General features: G+C 47.1%; 1 protein-coding gene across 1 annotated transcript; it reads right to left on the bottom strand.

The window, feature by feature from the left end:
* Positions 1-2563: 2563 nt before the first annotated feature.
* Positions 2564-13720, bottom strand: LOC138267452 (C-C motif chemokine 5-like). Its single transcript, XM_069216397.1, has 3 exons — positions 13587-13720; positions 7342-7465; positions 2564-2797 (listed from the first exon to the last, which is right to left on the bottom strand). Exons 1-3 carry the CDS (start codon positions 13657-13659, stop codon positions 2695-2697), a joined length of 300 nt encoding a protein of 99 aa, XP_069072498.1. The 5' UTR covers positions 13660-13720; the 3' UTR covers positions 2564-2694.
* Between the last annotated feature and the right edge of the window lie 10202 nt (positions 13721-23922).

Here is a 23922-nt window from a genome sequence, read left to right as displayed (position 1 = left end):
CCAAGGACCAAAGTTCGGCCACTTCACCTGCCACAACATCCAGGGGAGGCAAGGGCCAGAGAGCCTCTTCTAAGGAGCGAAAGGGCAGCAGGGCGGAGAAGTCAGCCAGCAGGAGCGCAGAGCAGGAGGGACCCACAAGCCCCATCCCGGCTGTAAGGGAGGACACCAAAGGGCCCAGGACTCAGTCACCGAAGGGTCCAGCAACTGCACGGTCGGAGGGCGACTGAGCAGGGAGTCCAGGCCAGGTCTGGCTCCCGTGAATTACTGGACAAGCACCGCTGAACAGGGCCCCGCCGTGCAGAAGAGCACCGCTGAACAGGGCCCCGCCGTGCAGAAGAGCACCGCTGAACAGGACCCCGCCGTGCAGAAGAGCACCGCTGAACAGAGCCCCGCCGTGCAGAAGAGCACCGCTGAACAGGGCCCCGCCATGCAGAAGAGCACCGCTGAACAGGGCCCCGCCGTCTCAAGCACCGCTCCGCTGGCCCCTTCCTGTCAAGCACCGCTCCGCTGGGCCCTTCCTGTCAAGCACCGCTCCGCTGGGCCCTTCCTGTCAAGCACCGCTCCGCTGGGCCCTTCCTGTCAAGCACCGCTCCGCTGGGCCCCGCAGTCTCAAGCACCGCTCCGCTGGGCCCTTCCTGTCAAGCACCGCTCCGCTGGGCCCCGCCGTCTACAGCACCGCTCCGCTGGGCCCTTCCTGTCAAGCACCGCTCCGCTGGGCCCCGCCGTCTCAAGCACCGCTCCGCTGGGCCACGCCGGCTCAAGCACCGCTCCGCTGGGCCCTTCCTGTCAAGCACCGCTCCGCTGGGCCCTTCCTGTCACGCACCGCTCCGCTGGGCCCCGCCGTCTCAAGCACCGCTCCGCTGGGCCCTTCCTGTCAAGCACCGCTCCGCTGGGCCCTTCCTGTCAAGCACCGCTCCGCTGGGCCCCGCCGTCTCAAGCACCGCTCCGCTGGGCCCTTCCTGTCAAGCACCGCTCCGCTGGGCCCCGCCGTCTCAAGCACCGCTCCGCTGGGCCCTTCCTGTCAAGCACTGCTCCGCTGGGCCCCGCCGTCTCAAGCACCGCTCCGCTGGGCCCTTCCTGTCAAGCACCGCTCCGCTGGGCCCTTCCTGTCAAGCACCGCTCCACTGGGCCCTTCCTGTCAAGCACCGCTCCGCTGGGCCCTTCCTGTCAAGCACCACTGGCACAATGACAGTGCCGGATCTGTGTCGAGCTACTGTTCACGGTTCACTGTGCCCACCATGCCTCCTCCTTGACCAGTGGTGACTGTTATCCACCTGATGGACTGTGGCTTTGCACTCCCCAGGATGGCACAGTGGGCAACCCACCCACTGTAGAGACTTGAGAGACTGTGGCTTTGCACTCCCCAGGATGGCACAGTGGGCATGGTGGCCCCTTCGTGGATCTGGCATCGTGGACTCATGTGGCTGTGGTGCCCCCCCCTTCCCTTCCCCCTGAGGTGCCTGTAGTTTTGTCATCAGATGCCCCTGCAGTGTTCTCTCTAAAGACTCAGGTCTCCTGTGTGGGCTTTTCCCTTGTGTTGATACACTTTGGCCCACGGACACTTGGAATTTCGTTAAATGTGCAGGACTAATTGCCTCGGTTCATCGATTGCACTAAATATTGAATTGAATTATTTAAATTTTTATTGCTATTTGACCATGACTTATCAGAGGCTATTTTTACATAAATTTTGATTCACAATTGAATTATGTCTTTGCATTTTTCAGCGGGGGTTTGGGTGGTGTCACTGTGACTTGTTGCTCTGCATTCGTGTGTACATAGTTTGGGGGGGTGGGGGTCGCATATGTGTGTGCCGTAACCTTTCCTCCTCCCCCCTCCCCTGTGTCGTAGGTGCGGTACTCACCGTTGTCGTCTGCGCCGCCGTTCGTACTCGTGGTAGATGAGCAGGTAGACGAGAGCAGGTAGTATGTTTAATTCGGGTTCCATGCTGTCCTCCTTCCTCGTGGAGTGCGTAGAGGTGAGCGTTTTCCCGTTCGTAGTCTGTTCCCGCCGTGTTTTTATCGGCGGTGCTCCCGCCCCGGAAAAGGTGGCGGATTGGTGAGTTGTGATAGTGTGGGCGGTACATTGTCTGCCGCCTGTCTGTTGGCGGTGACCGCCGCGCTGTTTGTTTGTCCCGCCGTGGCGGTCGGAGTGTTAAAGTGGCGGGCTGTGTTGGCGGTTCCCGCCAGGGTCAGAATTCCATTTTTTGGACCGCCGGCCTGTTGGCGGGTTGGCCGTCGCTTTATCACCGACCGCCAGGGTTAGAATCACCCCCTTTATCTCTCTTCACACCCATTAGACCCTTTTCTCTCTCTAGCATTTTGTCCTTTCTTTATCTCTCTTCACACCCATTAGACCCTTTTCTCTCTCTAGCTCTTTTCATCCAACCTGATACAGTAAAAGAATTGGCAGCAAAACTGACGCCAGCAGTGCACTCGTGGTCCCAAGACATAGCAAGCTAGCAGAATGGACAAGGATGGTCAGATCGTCATTCTGTTGCTTTTTAGACTAGTTTTTCATATAAAATTCTAATAAACACAAAAAAAAACAACTGACTACCAAAAACAAGAGGAGAATTTAATAAATAAGACATTAAAATGGATGATTTGTACATATATTACAAGCATTTCCAGCCAGAGGTGTTAGTCACATGGGCAACTATTAAGTGCAATAGAAGTTATCTGTGTTTAGGAGCTATTCCAGTGGCTTGCCATTCTTTCTTAAATTCCTCACTGCAGTTTTCACCCAGTTTTCATTAGGATTTGCACACACCTCAATGCCTTTAATAGTCACAAATCTGAAAAATAAATATGTACAAAATTAGTTTAGCCGAAAAACACAATTTCAATCACATTGTAAAATCTTGATATTATAGTTCTGCAGTTGTAGGTGATTGGGAAGTCTGTGGCTGTATGCACCTATGACTATGTTAAATATGTTGAACAATGCTTAAAGTCAAACTTAAGAACTCTTCCAACCAGTGTCAAAATACCTGTCTATCATTAAGACTGCCAACCTTCTTCAGTAGCCTGGTCAACCGTGAACATCATTGTTTCCAGTGGCGTTCAACAAAACTTACCAGCCATCGTCAACAATCCTACCAACCAGTGACAGCTGGTATATTTTACTGGGGGGACGGGTGGTGGTGGGGAGGACACGGCCACATACACCTCACTCACACCTGTTCATTCACACACGCACAAAAACCCATTCATAACACTCACTAACAAATACACATACATTCATACTTGCATGAAGGCATGCAACAAGCAGCCCCCCCAACAAAACTTATCTCAACAGCAGCAGCTCTGATAGAGAAGCTTCAGAGGTCCTAGGAGGGTTGGAACTGTTGCCTTCCCTCACTGGCTGATCTTGTCACAAAATGGGATGTGGGGCAGTGAGATTGCTGACCTCACCCCCATTCTGTGATGAGGTGTCACTGATTGACACTCAGTCCTGGGCGCTATAGGGCTTAAAACTGAAGCGCACAGGCCAGAGGCAATTGGTGATGCTACCCCTTGTCACGTGGGGGAGGCCAACAGCCTGCGCATTTAGCACATGTCTAAATCCTGGCTGCCTGACCTGAATTACAAAAGGCTGACTTTTGTTTAGTCTGACAGACACTCTTCTTGTCTGGAAAAGGGGGGGGCAGAGCCCCTCAGCCCGAACGGACGGGCTGCTGCTGTTTCCAACTATCTTCAAGAATACTGTCACCATAGATCTCATAAGAGCCAACATGGCCAACAAAAAGACCAGCCAAGGATTTGTACCAGCTGCTGTCAGCAATCCTACCAGCTAGAGTCTACAACGCTGCCAATGGCACACCTTAACCACATCAAGATCTTTGCGATCTACATTGTGTAACAAGGTCAGTGAAATTGATTATCTTTTCCATTGAGACAGCCATCTTAAAAAAAAAAAAAACTGTAAAAACATTTCGGAAAAACAAAGGTCAATCGTTTTGCACATAATGGTAATTAGTGCTGCTTATTTGCATTTGGCAGAATTAGACAACATAGCCAAGGACAGTCACCAGTGCTGTCAACCATATTCATCACGGTGTGATTCTTCACTATTGCAAAGTAAATTGATGCTATATTTCCTTGTCTTCATAATATTGTGGTAGTCAATATTGTGGCTACCATATTTTTGTAACACAAGATTATTGTGCTCGATATTCTGTCACGCAACTACCTTGGCATGGCCTTGCTAGGAGTGTATGCACAACCCTAGGCTGTTAAAGTCCTTTTGGCTATAAGAAGTTCTGGAAAAGGAACTGAGTCAAGGCAAGATGATTCTTCAAGTGCACAGAACCCAAGCCGTGATACTCATTATGGGTCAGTGGCATCATCAGAGCCAGCGCCTCACGAGTACTCAGTGTATGCAAAGCGTATAGCTGTGATGACCCAAAAGCTGCTTATATGATGTGACACCTCTCTATCAATTGAAGTTGAATACAGTTGGATTATGTAGATGCATAATCATAATCTAAATGCATTGAATGAAATCTATGAGCCATTAATTACCGATAAAGAACAGATATTTACAGTCAATAATTCTCTCGGTCATCATGTGTGACCAACTGCTTCACCGCCAGATAAACAAAACCCTTGGGGGTATATCTTGTTTTGGTCCTAATTTTATTGGGATCTCAAGCATGCTTGCTGGATACAACTTCAATTTATATTCACAGCTCCAGCCTCATCTAGACTTATTTTCAGATTTCACTTTTATCTCATCCAAATGGCAATTTTACTTGTTAGTACACCCCAGCAGAGGCAGCTTAGTCTTGCTCAGTGGAAAATAAGAAATAGCTCTGAACGTCTTCATAACATGAATCGGAACATGTTTCTGGGTGAAAACCCTTGTGGGACAAACATGCTGTGCATTCAAACATTGAGAACCCAAATAATGCCGCTAATCATAGGGCACAGCGATATGATATGACTCACTAGTCCCTGGCAGACATCCCTAGTAAACGTGCAACACTTTGTCAGCAAGGCTTCCAATGTAACACTACAGCCACAAAAAGCCAACCAACCTTCTAACCATGCTCAACAAATCCCCCCCCCAAAAAACCCATGGCCTTGTTAAACAGGTTGAACAACACTGCTAGCCACTGCTATCAACTGTCCAAGCCATGGTCAGCGACACTATCCCTTATACTTGTACACCTGATGAATACCAGTCAGTCACAGTGATCAGTTTTATCAACCATGGTTAACAACATGACACCCACGGCAAACTGCCTTTCCATTCACGCTCAACAGCACTCGTAACTGAAACTGATGTCCTAGAGAAACACTCAAAACCATAACTAACCCCCCCCCCTATCAACTATGGTTTACACCAGTCCTAAATAATCAATAACCCTGCTGATTGGGCTCAGTAACACCACCAGCTTTGATTCACAGTGTCATCTACACCTCTTATTTAATCCAAATACTGACTACTGCAGCTGCTTCCAACAACAATACAGGATTCAACTCAAAGATATTTAACACTGCCGGCCAACCATGACAAGAGCAATGCCAAACCAGGATATGGCCAACAAAGAGATAACCATGGTCAGCCATTCTGCCATCAAGAGACTGCCATGACCAATCCTATTTCTAACCAGAGTCAAGAAGGCCAGATAATCACAACAATACAAAGAGTAACGATGGAAAACCACACTGTCAACTGTGATCCTTATCGATCCCTGGCATTGTTACCAGGTTTACCAGTCATAGTTGATAACACATCCAGCCAAGACCAACAAGATTAACCGGCTTATTTAACAACATTCTCCGTTGTGGTCTTTAATCTGACCGGGTCACCAACATGCTCAGTCAATGTCAGTGCCAAGGGCAATTCTCGCTTGCAATACTGCCAAACTGCCAATTGTGGTAAGTGAAAGCACTACACCATCAATCAACAACACGGCCATCAATAGCTGTCAACAGCTACAGGCATAAGCATAAATCAACAACGCAACCATCAACAGCTGGCAACAGCTACAGGCAGAAGCGTAATTCAACAACACAACCATCAGCAGCTGGCAACACCTACAGGCAGAAGCATAATTCAACAACACAACCATCTACAGCTACAGGCAGAAGCATAATTCAACAACGCAACCATCAACAGCTGGCAACAGCTACAGGCAGAAGCGTAATTCAACAACACAACCATCAGCAGCTGGCAACACCTACAGGCAGAAGCATAATTCAACAACACAACCATCAACAGCTACAGGCAGAAGCATAATTCAACAACACAACCATCAGCAGCTGGCAAAAGCTACAGGCAGAAGCATAATTCAACAACACAACCATCAATAGCTGGCAGCAGCTACAGGCAAAAGCATAATTCAGCAACATAACAATCAATAGCTGGCAGCAGCTACAGGCAGAGGCATAATTCAACAGTAGATCCATCAATATCTGCCAGCAGCTACAGGCAGAATCATATTTCAACAAAACAACAATGAATAGCTAGCAGCAGCTACAGCAGAAGCATAATTCAGCAACACAACCATGACTGGCTGATAACGGCTACAGGCAGAAGCATAATTCAACAACACAACCATGAATAGCTATCAGCGGCTACAGGCAGAAGCATAGTTCAACAACACAACCATGACTGGCTGGTAACGGCTACAGGCAGAAGCATAATTCAGCAACACAACCATGAATAGCTATCGGCGGCTACAGGCAGAAGCATAGTTCAACAACACAACCATGAATGGCTGGTAACAGCTACGGGCAGAGGCATAATTCAACAACACAACCATGAATAGCTGGCAACAGCTACAGGCAGACGCATAATTCGACAACACAGCCATCAGTAGCTGCCAGCAGCTACAAGCAGAAGCATAATTCAACAACACAACCATCAACAGCTACAGGCAGAAGCGTAATTCAACAACACAACCATCAGCAGCTGGCAACAGATACAGCCAGAAGCATAAATCAAACACACAGCCATCAATAGCTGGCAGTAGCTACAGGCAGAAGCATAAATCAACAACACAGCCATCAATAGCTGGCAGCAGCTACAGGCAGAAGCATGGTCCACAGTTAGAGCGTTCACTGTAACACAGGATCTGTCTTTTTTCCACTATATCTTAAGAGCTCATTCTATGACTGTGCTACACCTGTACCCCCAGTTGTTTTTCGTTTTGGAGTCTGCCAAACAACCCTGCTGGGTCAGAATCGTTCCATGTTTTCCTTTTCTGTGAGTACCATATGTAGTTGCACACTTACATGCGTAGAGCAGTTTCACAACTCAAGATTTACGTCTGCAGGAGAAGTGTGACATTGCTTTCTCAGTAGCCTGGAACGAGGGATGAATACTCACATTACAGCTGGTAACCTGCAGTCAGCCGGAGTGTGGTGGAACCTCTTCAGAAGCTTGCGTTGGATTGGCTTGGGGGCATATGTGCCGCAGCAGTCCGACTTTCCTGCTCCCACGCTTGGTATAGCTGTTGACGATGAGAAGAGCGAGAACAAGAACAAATCATTTGAGGCACAACGGAAAGTTCAATTCTGGACACATCTCGTGTGGTGCTGAGAGGGGATGCTAAACAGTGACATACGTTAATCTTACGGTACCTTACTACACAAATTCAGGTCATATATAGCGCTTGGTGAAATCGCGTAATGTTTTTTTCTTGTGAAATTTGGCAAACTTTCACTAAACTTTAGCAGAACGAGCTTTCGTAGGAAAAAGTAGCTTGCCGGTATCACATCACCTTTAACTAACGCCCATATTTATACTTTTTAAGGGCCTATTTGCGTAATTTTTTGATGCAAAAGAAGCGCAATTTACAAAATTCAATTGTATTTTGTAAGTCTGCGCTGCTTTTGCGTCACAAAACGGCGCAAATGCGGCGCTAAAAAAAGTAGAACTATGGCCTAATAGCACAACTTGCATAAGAATGTCTTGTGAGATACCAGAGGGAGAATGGCTCTAGTAAGAAAATGTCTCTCACTGAGGGAGACACAAAAAATACACTAAGCAAGACCGCGTAACTAATAGTGTCAAGAAATTTCACAAATTTTGCTCTACACGATTTTTGGGAGTTTTGCTAATTTCACTTATATGTTTAACATTTTGGCCAGGTCTGCTACTAGGACTTCTAGAATCTCATCCTAAAGTGGTAAATGACCAGCAAGGGTCAAGATGGGTTGAACATGCAAGCCAAGGCAAAAAGTTTAAGATAAGCCAACCCTGATGGGCGCTTCACCCTCGGCCCAGGTCATTCCTAAACCTGTGAGGCAGCCATCTAACCGGACTACCGGGAGATGAACATGTCTAGGCCTTTTAGCCTTGAGTTGCTCGTCCTCAAATCGTGTCTCCAGTTTAGCGGTACTGGTTTTAGTAGGGCTTGTGTATTGGGTTCAGATTGCAAAAGTTCCTGAATTACCATAACGCAAAAGAAAATCAGTTACATAAATGGGTTTATTTAATATTTATAAATAAACACACACCCACACACGAGAAAATGCATCAAACGAAGATCAGCATTTCAAACCAAGATCAGCATACAGACACTATCAATAGCTGCACAGGAACCCCCGAGGCGAAATGGCCGGAATACGAAGGGTGAAGCAGGACACAATGGGAGTGACAGAGAAGGACCTGATGAGACAGTGGGGATGCTGCAGGTCAGGATGGGAGTGTGGTGCAGGGCTTTGTGTGGAGCATCAGTACTGGCATGTCATGTGGATGCTGCAGGCCAGCATGTGACTGTGCTGCAGGGATCTTTGTGGAGCATCAGTACTGGCATGTCATGGGGATGCTGCAGGCCAGGATGTGAGGGGGCTGCATGGAGGTGTGTGGAGCATCAGTACTAGCATGTCATGGGGATGCTGCAGGTCAGGATGTGAGTGTGCTGCAGGGCTCTGTGTTTAGCATCAGTACTGGCATGTCATGTGGATGCTGCAGGCAAGGGTGTGAGTGTGCTGCAGGGCTCTGTGTTTAGCATCAGTACTGGCATGTCATGTGGATGCTGCAGGCAAGGGTGTGAGTGTGCTGCAGGGCTCTGTGTTTTGCATCAGTACTGGCATGTCATGTGGATGCCGCAGGCCAGGATGTGAGTGTGCTGCAGGGCTCTGTGTGGACCACCAGTACTGGCATGTCATGTGGATGCTGCAGGTCAGGATTTGATTGTGCTCCTTGGCTCTGTGTGGAGCACCAGTACTGGCCTGTCATGTGGATGCTGCAGGCAAGGGTGTGAGTGTGCCCCACGGCTGTGTGTGGAGTATCAGTACTGGCATATCATGTGGATGCTTCGGGCCACGGTGTGAGTGTGCTGCAGGGCTCTGTGTTTTGCATCAGTACTGGCATATCATGTGGATGACGCAGTCCAGGATGTTAGTGTGCTGCAGGGCTCTGTGTTTAGCATCAGTACTGGCATGTCATGGGACTGCAGGCCAGGATGTGAGGGTGCTGCATAGATGTGTGTGGAGCATCAGTACTGGCATGTCATGGTGATGCTGCAGGCCAGGATGTGATTCTGCTCCTTGGCTCTGTGTGGAGCATCAGTACTGGCATGTCATGGGACTGGCCAGGATGTCAGTGTGTTGCATGGAAGTGTGTGGAGCATCATTACAGGCATGTCATGGGACTGCAGGCCAGGATGTGAGTGTGCTGCAGGGCTCTGTGTTTTGCATCAGTACTGGCATGTCATGTGGATGACGCGGGCCAGGATGTGAGTGTGTACCAGGGCTCTGTGTGGAGTATCAGTACTGGCATGTCATGTGGATTCTGCGGGCAAGGGTGTGAGTGTGCTGCAGGGCTCTGTGTTTTGCATCAGTACTGGCTTGTCATGCGGATGACGCAGGCCAGGATGTGAGTGTGCTGCAGGGCTCTGTGTTTAGCATCAGTACAGGCATGTCACGGGGAATGCTGCAGGCCAGGATGTGAGTGTGCTCCAGGGCTCTCTGTGGAGCATCAGTACTGGCATGTCATGGGGATATGGCAGGCCAGGATGTGAGCGTGCTGCATGGATGTGTGTGGCTATCAGTACTGGCATGTCACGGGGCTTCAGGCCAGGGTGTGAGTGTGCTGCAGGTCTGTTAGGAGTACAGTACGGGCCAGAGACGTTTCAAGGCATAGGCAAAGTGGGCAATTGCCCAGGCCTCCATCTTCCAATGAACCCCTGGGAAATTAAATTTTCTCTCTAACTCACCTGTGTGAATATTTCTCTGTCTTATCCTTTAACGTATATTTCAATATTGTTAAGCAGTATAGGACTTGAATTAGCAAAAACTGGATTATAAAAGTCAGTGGTTGCAAAAATGGCCCCCAAAATGTTCCTTGCCCGAGTTCCCAAAATACGTAATACGAGAGTGTGGGCTGGTGCCCAGGAGGTGAGTGCGCTGCAGTGATTGCAACGGTAGAGCTGTGTGTGTGTTGTTACAAATCAGATTGAACAGTAGGTGGCGCTGCAGGCCAAGATATGGGGGCACTGGCAGAGATGTGTGCTGGGCATCGGTACTGTTATAGAGAGTTGCAGCCCGGGCAGGCCCACTGGCAGAGCTGGGGTTAAGGACTGGAACTTCAGGGCGCTGCAGGCCAGGGTATGAGTGGACTGACGTATCCTTGTAGGTGTAAGTGTCAATGGGCACTGGAGTGGCGGGATGTACAGGTCACGCTTGAGAAAGGAAGCACTGCATTAACTGTGTTGAGCTCGGGCTGGAGCGGGCACAGTGCTCACTAATCGAACACTGGCCTCAGTGAACCCCGCGTGAACTGCAGGTCGCAGTATTAATGGCAGTACTACTGCTCAGTAGCTTCAGTCTCATTAAGAAGGCTCGGTGTAATTATGCACCTGCTGTGCAGGTCACAGGCTCTGATCTAAGGTACCTCATCTTTATGATTTGAGATTTGGGTGTGGTACCCCTGTTCTAGTCCCAGGTGACTGACCGTTAATTCACCTGCTGCAGAGCTCTCTAAAATCGCTCAGTGGATTTCTGCAACTGCTGCAGAGATCGTAATATTAACCTGCGGGTGATAGATACTGATTTGAGAAAGTGCAACTTGTGAACACACTTCCTGCAGACATTTGTGTGACATGCAGGTTATCGCCCAGCTGGCTTCTGCATAGCTCTGTTTGTGTCCTGAAGTTCACAAATCCCACGGGTTGTAAGGAAATCCACTGCACAACTATGGTCCCCGCAGACAGAGATATCTGTGTCTGCGCTGCTTATCGCAGACTGCAGTTCCCTTTAGACAGCTTAGATTGTTAGTGTACCTGCTGCATGCATTTGTGTGTAACCTACATATCTCGTTAACACCTCAGCAGAATCACCTCAACCCTTCATCCTTCTAAAGTCGGCACACGGGAACTCGCCGCAACTATTCGAACATGACCTGGATACATCCAGGTTTAAAAGCTTTATAAACACTAGGTTTTGCATCATGTATTTTTTTGTAGAAACAGCTGTAGGGCCACGAGTACAGAAACAGGTATATGAGCCTATAAGGCCCCAGAAAACATTACAAAAACAGTAAGTCTATTGTGAAGGCCGTAGTAGAGGGGCAACGTAAAACAGTCCAAAATAGAAGTTATTGTTAAAAGTCAGCCACAAAATGGACTCCACAACCAGCTGCTATGGTATCCCCAAAGCTTTAACTAGTGAAGGAAGTCCAGGTAAACATAGCTTCAAAGTGCATTTATACATTACATAAAGCTTAATAAAAAATGCTGTGAAAATCAACGTATCTCAATCCTTAACATTCGTGGATGAGTTTTAATGGTGACTCTGGGAATACATTGATGTCTAGTAAAATACCTGAGATTTACATATCACAGTAAAAACGTTGCAAATCTGGTGGCCCAAGAGGTCTGTGGTTAGCCCACAGATGTGCCTTTTACTCCTTAAAGGCAGGAAGGATTTTAAGTGGGGCATGGGAGGACAGGCCATCATATATAAGCGTTCTAGTTCTGAAAATAAACCATGCAAGTCCCCCCTAAGGAGAATCATCTGAGAGGGGTGGGATCATTTATGGAGTAGTGTGGATAACTACCTTGCTTCCCCACTAAAAAGGTACAAGGAGGTCTGCTGGTGTTTCAACTATTCCCAGTCACAGAAAAGAGAGTGAATCGATGTCTTCTTCCTCAGTAGCATAGCTAGAGTGACTCGGGCCTTAGTGGAAGGACAGAAGGATGCTCTCTTTGGTGAACTAGATAGAGCAAGGGCCTCTTGGATCTATGAAATGCACTGGGCTCGCATCAGGGGTGGGAACAGAAGTTACCACGAGACAGGCCAATTTGTTCTTGTGCTCTCAGGCAACAACCTACTATGCTATTTGCGCCCACCCTCAGGTGTGCAGGGTGCCAGCATGGCAAGGATCTGAGACGTGACCTGACTTAGGCTTGCCCAACTGGTAATTGTCCACCTGGGGAGCGTGAAAGGAGCTAGTGCGCGAACCCTTATTCACATTTTAACCTTCTTTTGCCTAGCAGGAGCTGGTGAGTGTCAGTTTAGAGATTTGCTCAAGTGGCCAACTATCATTTCTATTCTACTTCTCTCCTCATTCAAGAGGTGTTTTGTGCAGCCTAGGTGGTATCTCTGCATTTTAAACATACATGGCTTCTGATCATGTCACCAATTCACGTTCTTGCCCATTTGGCATTGTTTAAGTCAGTCAACTGCTTGTGTGTCTGGCACTTAGGGCCATTTGGATTACTGGGTCTTCTCTGATTAACCCTGTTGTTCGCTATACACATGCATCACTTCTTGCCCCATTGCCTAGGTTGGTGCTGAGTAGCTGCACACATGTCTTAGCTCCAATTAAAATTTGGTCTCTTATCTGCCACACCACCTCCTTGGTCACGCTGCTAGGCGCTGCGACCCAAGATAAGAGCACCTCTCCAATCACTTACACACAGTATTACCTACTTAAGAGCACAACAAATATGACACTCTGTCAAGCACCAACTCCTTCCTAGTGCAGCTACTCATCTGAAAATGTGCTTCAGAGCCCCACTAGGGGCTATGAAGCGCTACATAAATGATACAATACACCAGCAGATCCTTGGCTTTAAGTGGGTTGAAAAAACTGAGTGGGTGAGGGGGCTCTCTCAAAGGGGAGTGGTCTGTATAATTAAGGGCGTGGCTTTAAAAAAACATAAGATACAAATTTGTGCTTGGCATAGTGTGCAGCCTCACTGGTAGTTTGCTGCTTCTTTCTGTCATTGCATCCAGATATATAATATAACAAATTACACTACACATAAAACAAGCAACGACGATTGGCTTTGTCAATGGTTTTTAGTTGCTTAAGATAAACAAGTAAAACAATGGGTTTGTTGTATATAATATTGAAAATGCTTCAGCTCTGAAATAACCAAGGAGTCTCTTTGAAGTTACATCAAAGGCAGGGAAGGGTGGTACTGCTGCTGAGTTAAGATTTTTTTAAACCTTCAAGGTGAGGGCAAAAATGGAGATCCTGATAGGGATTCGTCGCAGCACCTGGTTTTTAGAACTTCCAGTGGTGGGCATTGGCCACTTCTTAAAGCCTTGGGCAGGGCATAGGCTGTGCATGTTCAGCGCTCTCCCGCCCACGTTATACTTAAAGGTCCCACCCCTCACCTGCTATGATTGACAAGACGGAGGCCTCGAGGACAAGCGCTACCACGAGCGCCATCTGCAGACTGGTCGCCATCTTCGGACAGCTTTCCTCAGCTTTGCGGCTTCTAACTCCCCGAACAAAGGCGAGTGAAGCCTTGCTGGCTCAGATAGGTATTTATCAGATGGTGCCTCGAGTGGGAGTCCTTCTGGTCCCGCCCCCCTTCGCACTCTTCCCATTTCTTGATTAATGCTCCAGGGAGTGTACATTTCTGCCGTTCTGAAGAAACCATGTTCTCAAGAAGCGGAAACTCTAAATGTCTGAGACATTCACAGAGCTCATAGCTGGGAACAGCACAAAACTGTGTTGGCAGCTCAACTGTTTCTTGTAACTCCACACGCCAAATCCACTCCACACTGACCCTGTCCTTCTTGCCTTCATGGTATCGACCTCTATGTCTTAACGCGCTACCCCTCATCCATTGGCTGTGGCCCAGGCGGATGTGAACAAGAGTTCAGGAAATATTTACAAAAAGTCACTCAGAGCAGCGCAGCAGCCAAGGTTGCCGCGTTGCACGCCATTAGATGGAGAGAGCAGGAGGAAAGTGCCATAGCAACTAAGATTTGCCACTGTCCTGCTCTCCCCTAGTGCTGGCACACAATTAGGCTGCATAGCGCCACCTGCACGCCTCTGCACTGCCGTGGGTGTTGTTTGTGTGATGTCCCGCGCAGGTTCTGGATGCTTGGTCAGGAGAAAATGCTATGCCTAGACCAACTTTAAAACGTTTCTCACTTTTGATGTGTGCTGTATATTGCACAATATGCAAAGTTGGAAGAAATAAAAGCATTTCCCCAAGTTAACACCATTCTCAAAAGGTGTTATTTTTGGTGCAAAACCTGCTTTATTATTGTTAATAGGGCTTGGATCACAACCCTCCGATGGTTGCATTAGAACAGTCATGTACCACCAATAGAAAGCCGACTTAATGCAAAGTAATTCAAAGCAGCACGGATCGCTGTTCTGCGTTACTTTCGGGGAACTTTTCTGTGCAAAACAGGTTTCGCTCTGGAAAGTAAATTCCAAATAAACATTTTGCACTGGTTTGCGTCACAAACCTAGCACAAGTGAGTGAATCTGCCCTTTTATGTTCTAATATGTGAGTTTATGAGAGCATCCCATGTGCACAAAGCATGAGTCCATGGCTTATGGCCTTAGCACTTGCTAGTGTGACAGTGATAAATGTCGAGGAAACCTCTATAATACTTCTGCTGGATAAGTTCTGTGCCTGTGTTTAAGTAACCAGTGGCACAGTCCTGCTTTCCAAGGATCCAAAATGTTACCTTTCCGTTATTTAAGGATGAATACATTTAAGTTATGATTGTGATTATGAGTTCTAGCTGGGAGTTGGTTCTTATTTAGTTTGCAGTTGTACGTAGCACCACATCCCACCTTGGTCGCAGCACTCAAGGAAAAGCATACAGAAGTAATAAATCGATGAGGGTGGGCGATGCGGAGAAAGGGAGTTGGAGACCAGCCTATCACGGGAACTGGTCCAGGAACCATCAATCTTTGGTCATTGTCCCACTCTAGTCAAACACTCTATTGAATAATTTAGTTTTCAAATGTTTTCTGAATTGCAAGAAGTTAGACACAGAGCAGAACTCTGGACTGATTATGATCTCCAGAGTGTCAGATCTTGAGTCTCCAAACATCTGCTTCCATGTCTGAGGTTTTGATGAATGTGTGCTTTATTAGTTCAGGGGCGTAGCTTCCAATGGTGCAGCGGGTGCAGTGGCACCGAAGCCGAGAGGCATGCGAGGCCCACTAACCCTGATGATTGCTGTATTTTATCATTCAAACAGCAGCCGGGGACCAATTCCTTCCTTGTGTTAGGGTGCATAACACACTGACAACACAGTTGGATTAGATGGGTTGAAGTCCGTCTTAGATTCCTCACTGTGAAGTGAGAATCTGAAGGTCAGCTTTCTTTTGGTACACCACTGAAGGACCAACGAAGACCTTTCAGGGCCGGCTTGCTATAACCCGCCTGCAAAGGTGCAAGGACATTCTGACCGTCTGGTTTGTAATCTTTGAAATTTGGAGATGTGTATTTTTAGGGGGAGTGAGAAGTACAGATCACATCAAAGCCGCCCAGGACTGCCAACAAAAGAGCTTGTGTCAGCTGTATATTGTGAACTGAAGGATTTTATGTAGGAATGAAAGATGAATATTGAAGTACTTGACACTATGTTCATTGTGGGTTGAAGGTGGGACTAAAGGTGAAAATGATTCAAAAATGTCTCCCTTGCCGTAAGAGAGTTGAGAAGAAGGAGGCTTCGTTTTTAGCCCAATTGAAAGGGAGAGATTCGGGGGTGCCCCCTCTACTCGAGAATGAGGCCGAGGTTTACTAACGGTTGCAAAGATGCTCGCAGGCCTTTTTAATTGTAAATAAATCAACTCAGTGCTCTGTTTGGCTTTGTGAGGCATAACTGGGCTACAGAAATTATATGATTCTGCGCCTGCAGCGTTCTCCTAATAAGGATGCATTTGCCCCACTTGTCACATAAGCCACCATCTGCTGCATGATTTGCACATTTTAACACAAACAATTGTTTACAACTTCACTGGATCAGTAGTAAGTAAAACTGCTGCACTTAGAGTTGTTGCACAGTGGAAGGCTAATTGTGAAGGTTAACCAATCACCTTTCAGTTCCTGACTTATGCTTTTAGAGCTTTCAATGATGCTGAAGAGGAGGCACCTTTGCCCAGTGTTACATTGGGTAAAAAGACAAAATAATAAGTAGTGGCATATAGTTTTCCTTTTCTTGCTGCGTCATTTATTCAATTCTAGCTTATCATTTGTCCTTTGCCACATAATTCCAGTGACTCTGGGCATAACTAAAATTCCTTCCCAAACCAACCCCATCCCTCTTTCTTTAAGGGCAGTATTCCGTTTTCTTTATCTCATTATATTTATTATTAACGTGAGATCCCTGATTACAGCTGGCACCCTCTTTTTAGCTTAGATCGCTTCTCTTTTAGTTCAGATCTTCTCCCTCACAATTCCTTCTCATCACCTCCTATATCTGAAAATCAGTTCCAGGTCAGGATCCTTTCTAAATGCTGCTGACCCCTGCACTTAGCTCAAGATTTCTTCCTGCAGTATACCATTTTGCCTTTACTCCAGTTTCCTTCCCTTAGGTCAGCCTTTTCTCAGCTCAGGATTTTCTACCATGTTTATGGATCTTTGCTGTATCCCTTTTCCAAGCTCATAATCCTGCCGTCTCCTCCCTCCTCTTACCTTGTCAAATCTTGTTTTTCCTCTTTCTGGCCACCTCTCATGCTTCTTCCCCACCATCTCCCCTTTTCACTTCCTATTGTCTCCTCTAGCTGCCCAACCTTCCCATCAGTACAAGATCCGTGATCATGAACCGACAGTCAGACTTCATCGCAGACTCTATTGTGGACCTCCTCTTCATACTTGTGATATGGCTAGATGAAAATGATGCACGACTCTGGGAGGTAAAACCATCACCAGAAATCAAACTTCTGTGAACACCGTGAGAGGAGCAGCTGCAGCCTTCAAGAGTTCTTTACCCACCAACAGCTTTTGCTAGTTGTCAGCCACAATGGACATCCATATTGTTCAAGTACTCACCTTTTCCCACAGTCTCTTTGTTGATACTGCTGATCTGCATCCATCTCTCACAAACCTGCCACCACCAAAGCCTTTCTTCTTCTCATCAACTCTTTCTGACTATAGTAATGTGTGATTTGGGTGACCTCGGCACATGGTTTAACACATTTTAGCACCCTCTCTTACTATTGAGTTTGTCAAACTTGCACCAAATATCCTTAGGCATCAATTACTGCTGAATACACCCTGGATGCAATCTTCGATCTTGACAGAATCTCTCGCCACCACAAAGAATCACTGCCTTCCCCTGGAGTGACCACCATGCCATCAGTTTCACCCCACCAACCCAGCTCTCTCATAAACCTTGCAACCCAAACATCAGGACCTACAGAAGACCTTGGAAGAAACTTGTTGTCAATGTACTTTAACTACTCTCTTATCCCTACCAAATGACCCAACAATCAAAAAATCAAAAACAGAGCCTTTGGAAGACTTTGGGGGTAGGGTCAGTCAAGCTCAGAGGTGGCTGCCATTCTCAGCCACTCCAGCATGGGCTCCCTTTTCTACAGCCCTGATACTCCAGAGATGGAGCTGTAGTGTAGGTGGTAGCGTGTCACAAAGTCTTCAAATAAGAAGTGGTATCCCAGCTGCTGCCTTTATGCAGTGTGGATTGGCTCTAACTCAGCACCTCTGGAATACAAAAAGGCACCAGCCAATTGATCAATCTTTGGTGAGAGTTGCTGGGTTAAGATGGCATTGCTAAGGCCAGTGGACCGAAAATTGATGAACTGGAGGTTAGAGCATTTAGTGATGAAGCATCCTATGGGATTGGTTGATATGGCAGACTCATACCAGGCCTTCAGTAGCAAAAATGTTCTAGAGAATGGTGTATGATGGCTCCTGAGCACAACTCATTGCAGGGGAAGATGTTCCCCTGACAAGTCTGTGAAATGAATGACCCATGGTGGTGTAGGAGAAGGAGTAAAGTGGGTCAGTTCTTTAGACCAGAGTTTTCATTTGAGTCCCTGGATAGTTAAGTACTCTGTTGGTGGAAGGACTGGACATCTGTTGATTTCATATTTACTCCAGGATTAATTTCTCAGAGGGTTGTTTGTCGACTGCTTCTCCAATTGGGTAAATATGGCGAAAGAAAGGCTAGAGAGCTCCAAACTTTTAATCTCAATCCTCTTGCTAACACTGCAGATGTTGTGGCAGAAGCGGGTGCATCAGTTCAGAACTGTCTTGAGGGAAATCTGAAATACAATGAAATGAAAAAGGATATTTGTTTGGGCACTACCACCAGAGTGTCTTGGTTTTCTTACACTTAATCAGAAAGATGAAGATTAGATGTATAATGACTGGAGATATAAGGATTATTTAAGCGTTAAACTGAAAGAGTTTTAGGGATTTAATAAAACACAACAATAGCAACTTATTTCTTAAATGAAGGGATAGTAAATTCCAGAGTAAAGCCATGGTGACAGAAAAGGATTTGTCGTCAAAGGTGACTGTTTTAACTTTTGTCACTTGGAGAAGATAATTGTTCTCAAAGTGCAGCTGTCTATTAAGGGGGCACCAAGACAATATTGTTTTGCCAGGGATGTCCCACAGTTTGGAGATAGAAACTGCTCCTTGTGGTGACCGCTGGGTGGTGGCCTACTCCAGGGGCATTTTTCAATGCTGCAGCAGAACTCCATGCTCTCTGTGATTGTGCTAGGAAGTCAAAGATCAAATCCTTCTCCTGCTCATAGTTTGGGCTCTACTGGGCCAGTTTGCTCCATCCTGGGCCAGATTGCTTCAGTTGGCGAGCCCTAGCCACCTAGAGCACCTTTCCTTAGGTGTCCTGCCCTCCAAGGTGGAGAACGTTGCAGGGGGCAGGTCCCACTGGCTCCCTTCACCAGCCTTTCTCCTTTATCTCTGCTGGGGCTTCTCTTCTGCTTGGCGCATAAGACCTGGTCTTCCCCAACTAATCCTTAATGGGTGTAAGGGGACTAGCTTCCCTGGTCTTGGGGAGAGCCACACTGTTCCTGGGGGCAACTGTAGTCAGAGTCCTTAGTCCAGGTGGCTATCAGGGGTTTCACTGCAGACAAGATAGTAAACCACACTGAGCAGCCTTTTGAGTGTACACTAACATTAGAAGACCTCCCCCCAGGTCAATAACTAATCCTGCAGAGTCCCTTCTGCACCAGGCTACCTGTGGGCACTTACCAGGCTGCGCACCACAGGAGTCTTACACGTGCATCCCCCCAGGTATGCACACATGTGTTCATGTGTAACCAGCCAAGTGCCCCTTACTCTTGCTGCACCGCAGCAGCGTTTTCTTAAAAGGGGGACACTGGTGGTACACGTGGCTGGCCACTTACTGTGTGTTTACCATGGGTGAGTCACCCTTTGTGAGGCTAACCCGCAGTCAAAAGGTAAAAAAACAGGTGATCAAAAAGCAAACAAATCCAGGTGGATTTGATGGACAGAACCCAATGCCTTACATCTATGTTTAATCATGCCTGCAAAGCAGGCGATCCTAAATGCTTCTTGTTTCATGTATCATGTTTCAATGAATTACGATTTGTTGTTAGCTATATAATCTCACTTCACACCATGTTGAAAGTGTGCTTTGACAGTTTGAAAACGTATAAAATGTGCCCTTTTTAAGATATGTGCCAGAGGTTTCTTGCCTTTTTAACGGAGTGGTTTCTATGGCAAACTGGTGTTTGACTGTATACTTGGACTTTTCTTGCTTTATAAACCATGCAAACGCCACACTAGTCCATCTATTTGATTTATACTTAGATTTTCCTTGACTTTGCACTGGGCAGATTTATGCTCATGGGTGTCTGCGAGAGGGTGGGGGGTTTGGAGGAGGGGCAAGGGGGGCACTTGCCCCCATGGAATTAGGTGCAGCCTGTTGTGCAGGCTCACAGTGGAGCGTAACATTACGACCACCGCAGAGTTGTGCTGCCTGCACAAGTACGCTGCGGCAGACGAGGTCACAGCAGCGCTCCCCCCTCCCCATCCCCTTCCCTGGAAAAACTTCTGCCAATGCCCATGTTTATGCTTGTCCTTTGCGGAACTATATTTTGGTTCTGGCTATTTATTTACTTTGCTAAATGCCTGTGACAGTTCGAACAGTATAAAGGCAACGGAGAGATATGTCGTTGATTATATAAGTGGTTTATTCTAAATAATTGATAGTAATAAAGGGTTGTGATAGTGGTGGTTGTTCTTCCCGCACTTGTGAGCTTGTTCGTCTGCTTTGTCCTCTTCCCGGATTGGTGGTGTCTTCTAATTGTTTCTTCTCTTTCAGGTTTCGTGGTGGCTGGTCCTCTCAGGGGAATCCAGGATGGAACCGAAAATAGAAGGACAAAACGCCGGGTAAGTATAGGGTCCTATAATAGGGTTTCCCCTCTTTTCCCTAACATGGACTGGGGAAGAAAGGAAAAGAACACAAGGAAGGGTTTGGTGGTCGTGAGGAAGTGAGGAAGAAAAAATGTGTCCACACAAAACAAACCTAATAGGGGTGTAGTAAAGGTGCCACACAGGTGCTGGTTGCTGTGCCCCTTCTTAATTCCCCTGTTCTCCTTTCCCCTCCTCTATATCCCCTCCCCAGTCCCTTTTTTAGTTGTGCCCCTCTTTGGTGTCCACAAGGACCGTACCTTGGTTAGCCACGACCCTCCAGGGTCGTGGCTGGCGTTGTAGCAGTCCTCCATCTGCACTCTCCTCTCAGGGTTTCTTTGCGCGGTCTCTCCGGGGTCCCCAGGCTTTCCTCGACCTTCTTTCCAATGCGGTATTACTCTTGGGTGCTCCCGCTCGCTCTCCTCCTCTCCGACGGGCTTTCCTTCTCGGTCTGTGCGTTTTCTTTTCTACCCTCTTCGTGCCGGGAAACCGTAATGGTTTCCCTGGCAACGCGAGGCTGGCAGCCTGGCTCTCGGCGCATTTCCCCGGCAACGGGGAGACGCGGCAGTGACGTATCAGCACTGTCCGATACGTCATCAGGAGCGTTTTGTAACGGGAACACCCCGTTACACCCCCCCCCCACGAAAGGTCCTGTTCGAGGACCTCAGTAGAGTCCGGGAATCTAGACAAATAATCAGCCGGGGCTTGCAGGGGACCTGGTATGTGACGGACCTGAAAGGAAAATGGTTGGAGTTCAAGGAACCATCTCAAAATCCTTGAATTCGTATCTGTATGCGTAGCTAACCACGTGAGGGGAGCATGGTCCGTAAACAGTATAAAAGGCCGCCCTAACAGGTAATATTGTAAAGTCTCCACGGCCCACTTGATGGCCAGACATTCTTTTTCGATGGTAGGATAGTGTCGTTCTCGGGGAAATAGCTTCCTACTGATATATACTACTGGGTGATCCCTACCGTCCCCATCTGGTTGGGTCAGTACGCCCCCCAACCCCACATCAGAGGCATCTGTATAAAGATGGAAGGGTTTGGAAAAATCTGGACACCGCAGAATGGGATCCCTAGTCAGACAGGACTTTAGGTGTTCAAAGCTAGCCGTCTGTTGCTCCGAAAAAGGGACTAACCGATTAGGATGTGATTTAGACAGAAGATCAGTGAGGGGCGCGGCTAGAGTGGAATAGTCGGGTATGAACCGTCGATAGTAGCCCACCAACCCGAGGAATGAACGCAATTCTTTTTTTGTTGTTGGGTTAGGTGCATTTAGAATGGCGTCTACTTTCTTAGTTTGAGGTTGCAGGTTCCCCTGACTGATTTTGTATCCTAAGTATGATATGTCTGATTGTCCTATGACGCACTTTTTGGGGTTGGCGGTTAAGCCAGCATTTGCAAGAGTGTGGAATATCTGTTGTAAATGTCGTAGAGGATCATCCCAAGTTTCACTAAAGATAACAACGTCATCCAGGTAAGCTGCTGTAAATGTTTGAAATGGATTCAACAGCCTATCCATTAACTGTTGGAACGTGGCTGGGGCTCCATGTAGTCCGAACGGTAACACAGTGAACTGATAAAGACCGGACTGCGTGGCAAAAGCCGTTTTCTCCTTATCTTCTGGGGCTAATGGAATCTGCCAATATCCTTTAGTCAAATCTAGTGTGGACATATACGTTGCTTTTCCCAGTTTTTCTAGTACATCATCCACTCTAGGTATGGGATATGTGTCAAACATGGAATGTTCGTTCAGCTTACGGAAGTCAATACAGAATCGAATAGTACCGTCAGGTTTCGGTACTAGAACAACTGGTGAGCACCAGGGACTAGTGGAAGGTTCTATCATGCCTAGTTTTAACATTTTCTGGATTTTGTTCTCCATAATCTGTCTCCTAGCCTCGGGGATACGGTATGGCCTTAATCTGACAATTTTACCCGGTGTAGTCCTTATTTTATGGGTTATCATGGTGGTTTTACCTGGTATTTCTGAAAAGAACTTTCTGAAGGGTTTTAGTAGGCTATATACCTGTTCCTTTTCTGAGTTCGTTAAGATTTCGTTTATTACGGGTAGCCCCTCCCCATCATGGTGTTCGGTTGGGTAAAACTCGATATGCCAGTTTTTGCTAGGACCTACCATTTTGCCCATTGCTACGACCGTGTTGGAATTGTTTGGTTCCTCCCATCTTTTTAAGAGATTTATGTGATAAATTTGGGTTTTCTGAGGAGTGGTCGATACTTCAACTAGGTAAGTGACTGGAGACACGGATCGTAACACCTTATAGGGACCCTGCCATTTGGCCACCAATTTTTGTTCGGATGTGGGACGCATAATTAGTACTTGATCTCCAGGTTGTAAAACCCGTAACTTACTTCCTCGGTCATAATACTGTTTTTGGTTTTGTTGAGCGTGTTCCATATTGGCTCTGACTGTTTCCCATAAATCGTGGAGTTGAGAACGTAAATTGTGGGTATACTCTAATAAAGGTTTTCCCCCTTCCTCTGCCTCTTCCTCCCAAGTTTCAATGGCCATGTCCAAAAGGGACCTTGGCTGTCTCCCGAACACGAGCTCAAAAGGGCTATGGCCTGTTGAGGCCTGTTCATGGGTTCGTATTGCGTATAATACTAATGGTAACTTCTGATCCCAGTCTCTTCCCGTGTCCTCCACTACTTTCTTTAGTAGAGGTTTTATGGTTCGGTTGTACCTTTCCACCAGCCCGTCCGTCTGTGGATGGTACACCGAAGTTCGAATTTGTGAAATACCTAATGTCTTACACACCTGCTTCATAAGTGTAGACATAAAAGGGGTTCCCTGGTCGGTGAGTATTTCACGTGGGAATCCAATTCGAGAAAAAACAGTTATCATAGCTTGGGCAACAGTCTTGGTTGTCATGCTTTTTAGAGGTATAGCCTCGGGATATCGAGTGGCATAATCAACCATAACTAAGATATACGTGTGACCTTTAGTCGAGGGTACCACAGGACCGATCAAATCCATTCCTATCCTACTAAAAGGTATATCTATGATGGGTAGGGGTATTAAGGGTGCTTTTTTAGGTTTACCTGGTTCAGTGAGTTGGCACCTGGGACATTGGGAGCAATATTTGCGTATATGGGCAAAAACCCCCGGCCAATAAAACCGTCGAAGAAGGTACTCCTCGTTTTGTCCCTCCCATAATGACCCCCACCTGGTTGACAATGAACCAAAGTGAGGACTTGTTCTCTATAATACTCGGGCACTAACAATTGGAGTTTATGGTCCCCCGTACGAGTAGTGGTTACCCTGTATAAAAGATTTTTCTTAATTAAGAAGTAGGGACCCACCTC

Source organism: Pleurodeles waltl, chromosome 12, assembly GCF_031143425.1.
Source record: "Pleurodeles waltl isolate 20211129_DDA chromosome 12, aPleWal1.hap1.20221129, whole genome shotgun sequence".
Taxonomy (NCBI): Eukaryota; Metazoa; Chordata; class Amphibia; order Caudata; family Salamandridae; genus Pleurodeles; species Pleurodeles waltl.
The sequence above is the reverse complement of the archived record's forward strand: the minus strand, read 5'-3'. Positions and strand labels throughout refer to the sequence as shown.

Excerpts from the sequence above, each read along its gene's own strand:
- LOC138267452 (XM_069216397.1), bottom strand. The coding sequence starts at position 13,659 with ATGGCGACCAGTCTGCAGATGGCGCTCGTGGTAGCGCTTGTCCTCGAG. Across the intron at positions 7,466-13,586 it reads CGTCTTGTCAATCATAGCAG|CTATACCAAGCGTGGGAGCA; the intron begins GTGAGGGGTGGG and ends CATCGTCAACAG. Across the intron at positions 2,798-7,341 it reads TGCAGGTTACCAGCTGTAAT|ATTTGTGACTATTAAAGGCA; the intron begins GTGAGTATTCAT and ends TTTATTTTTCAG.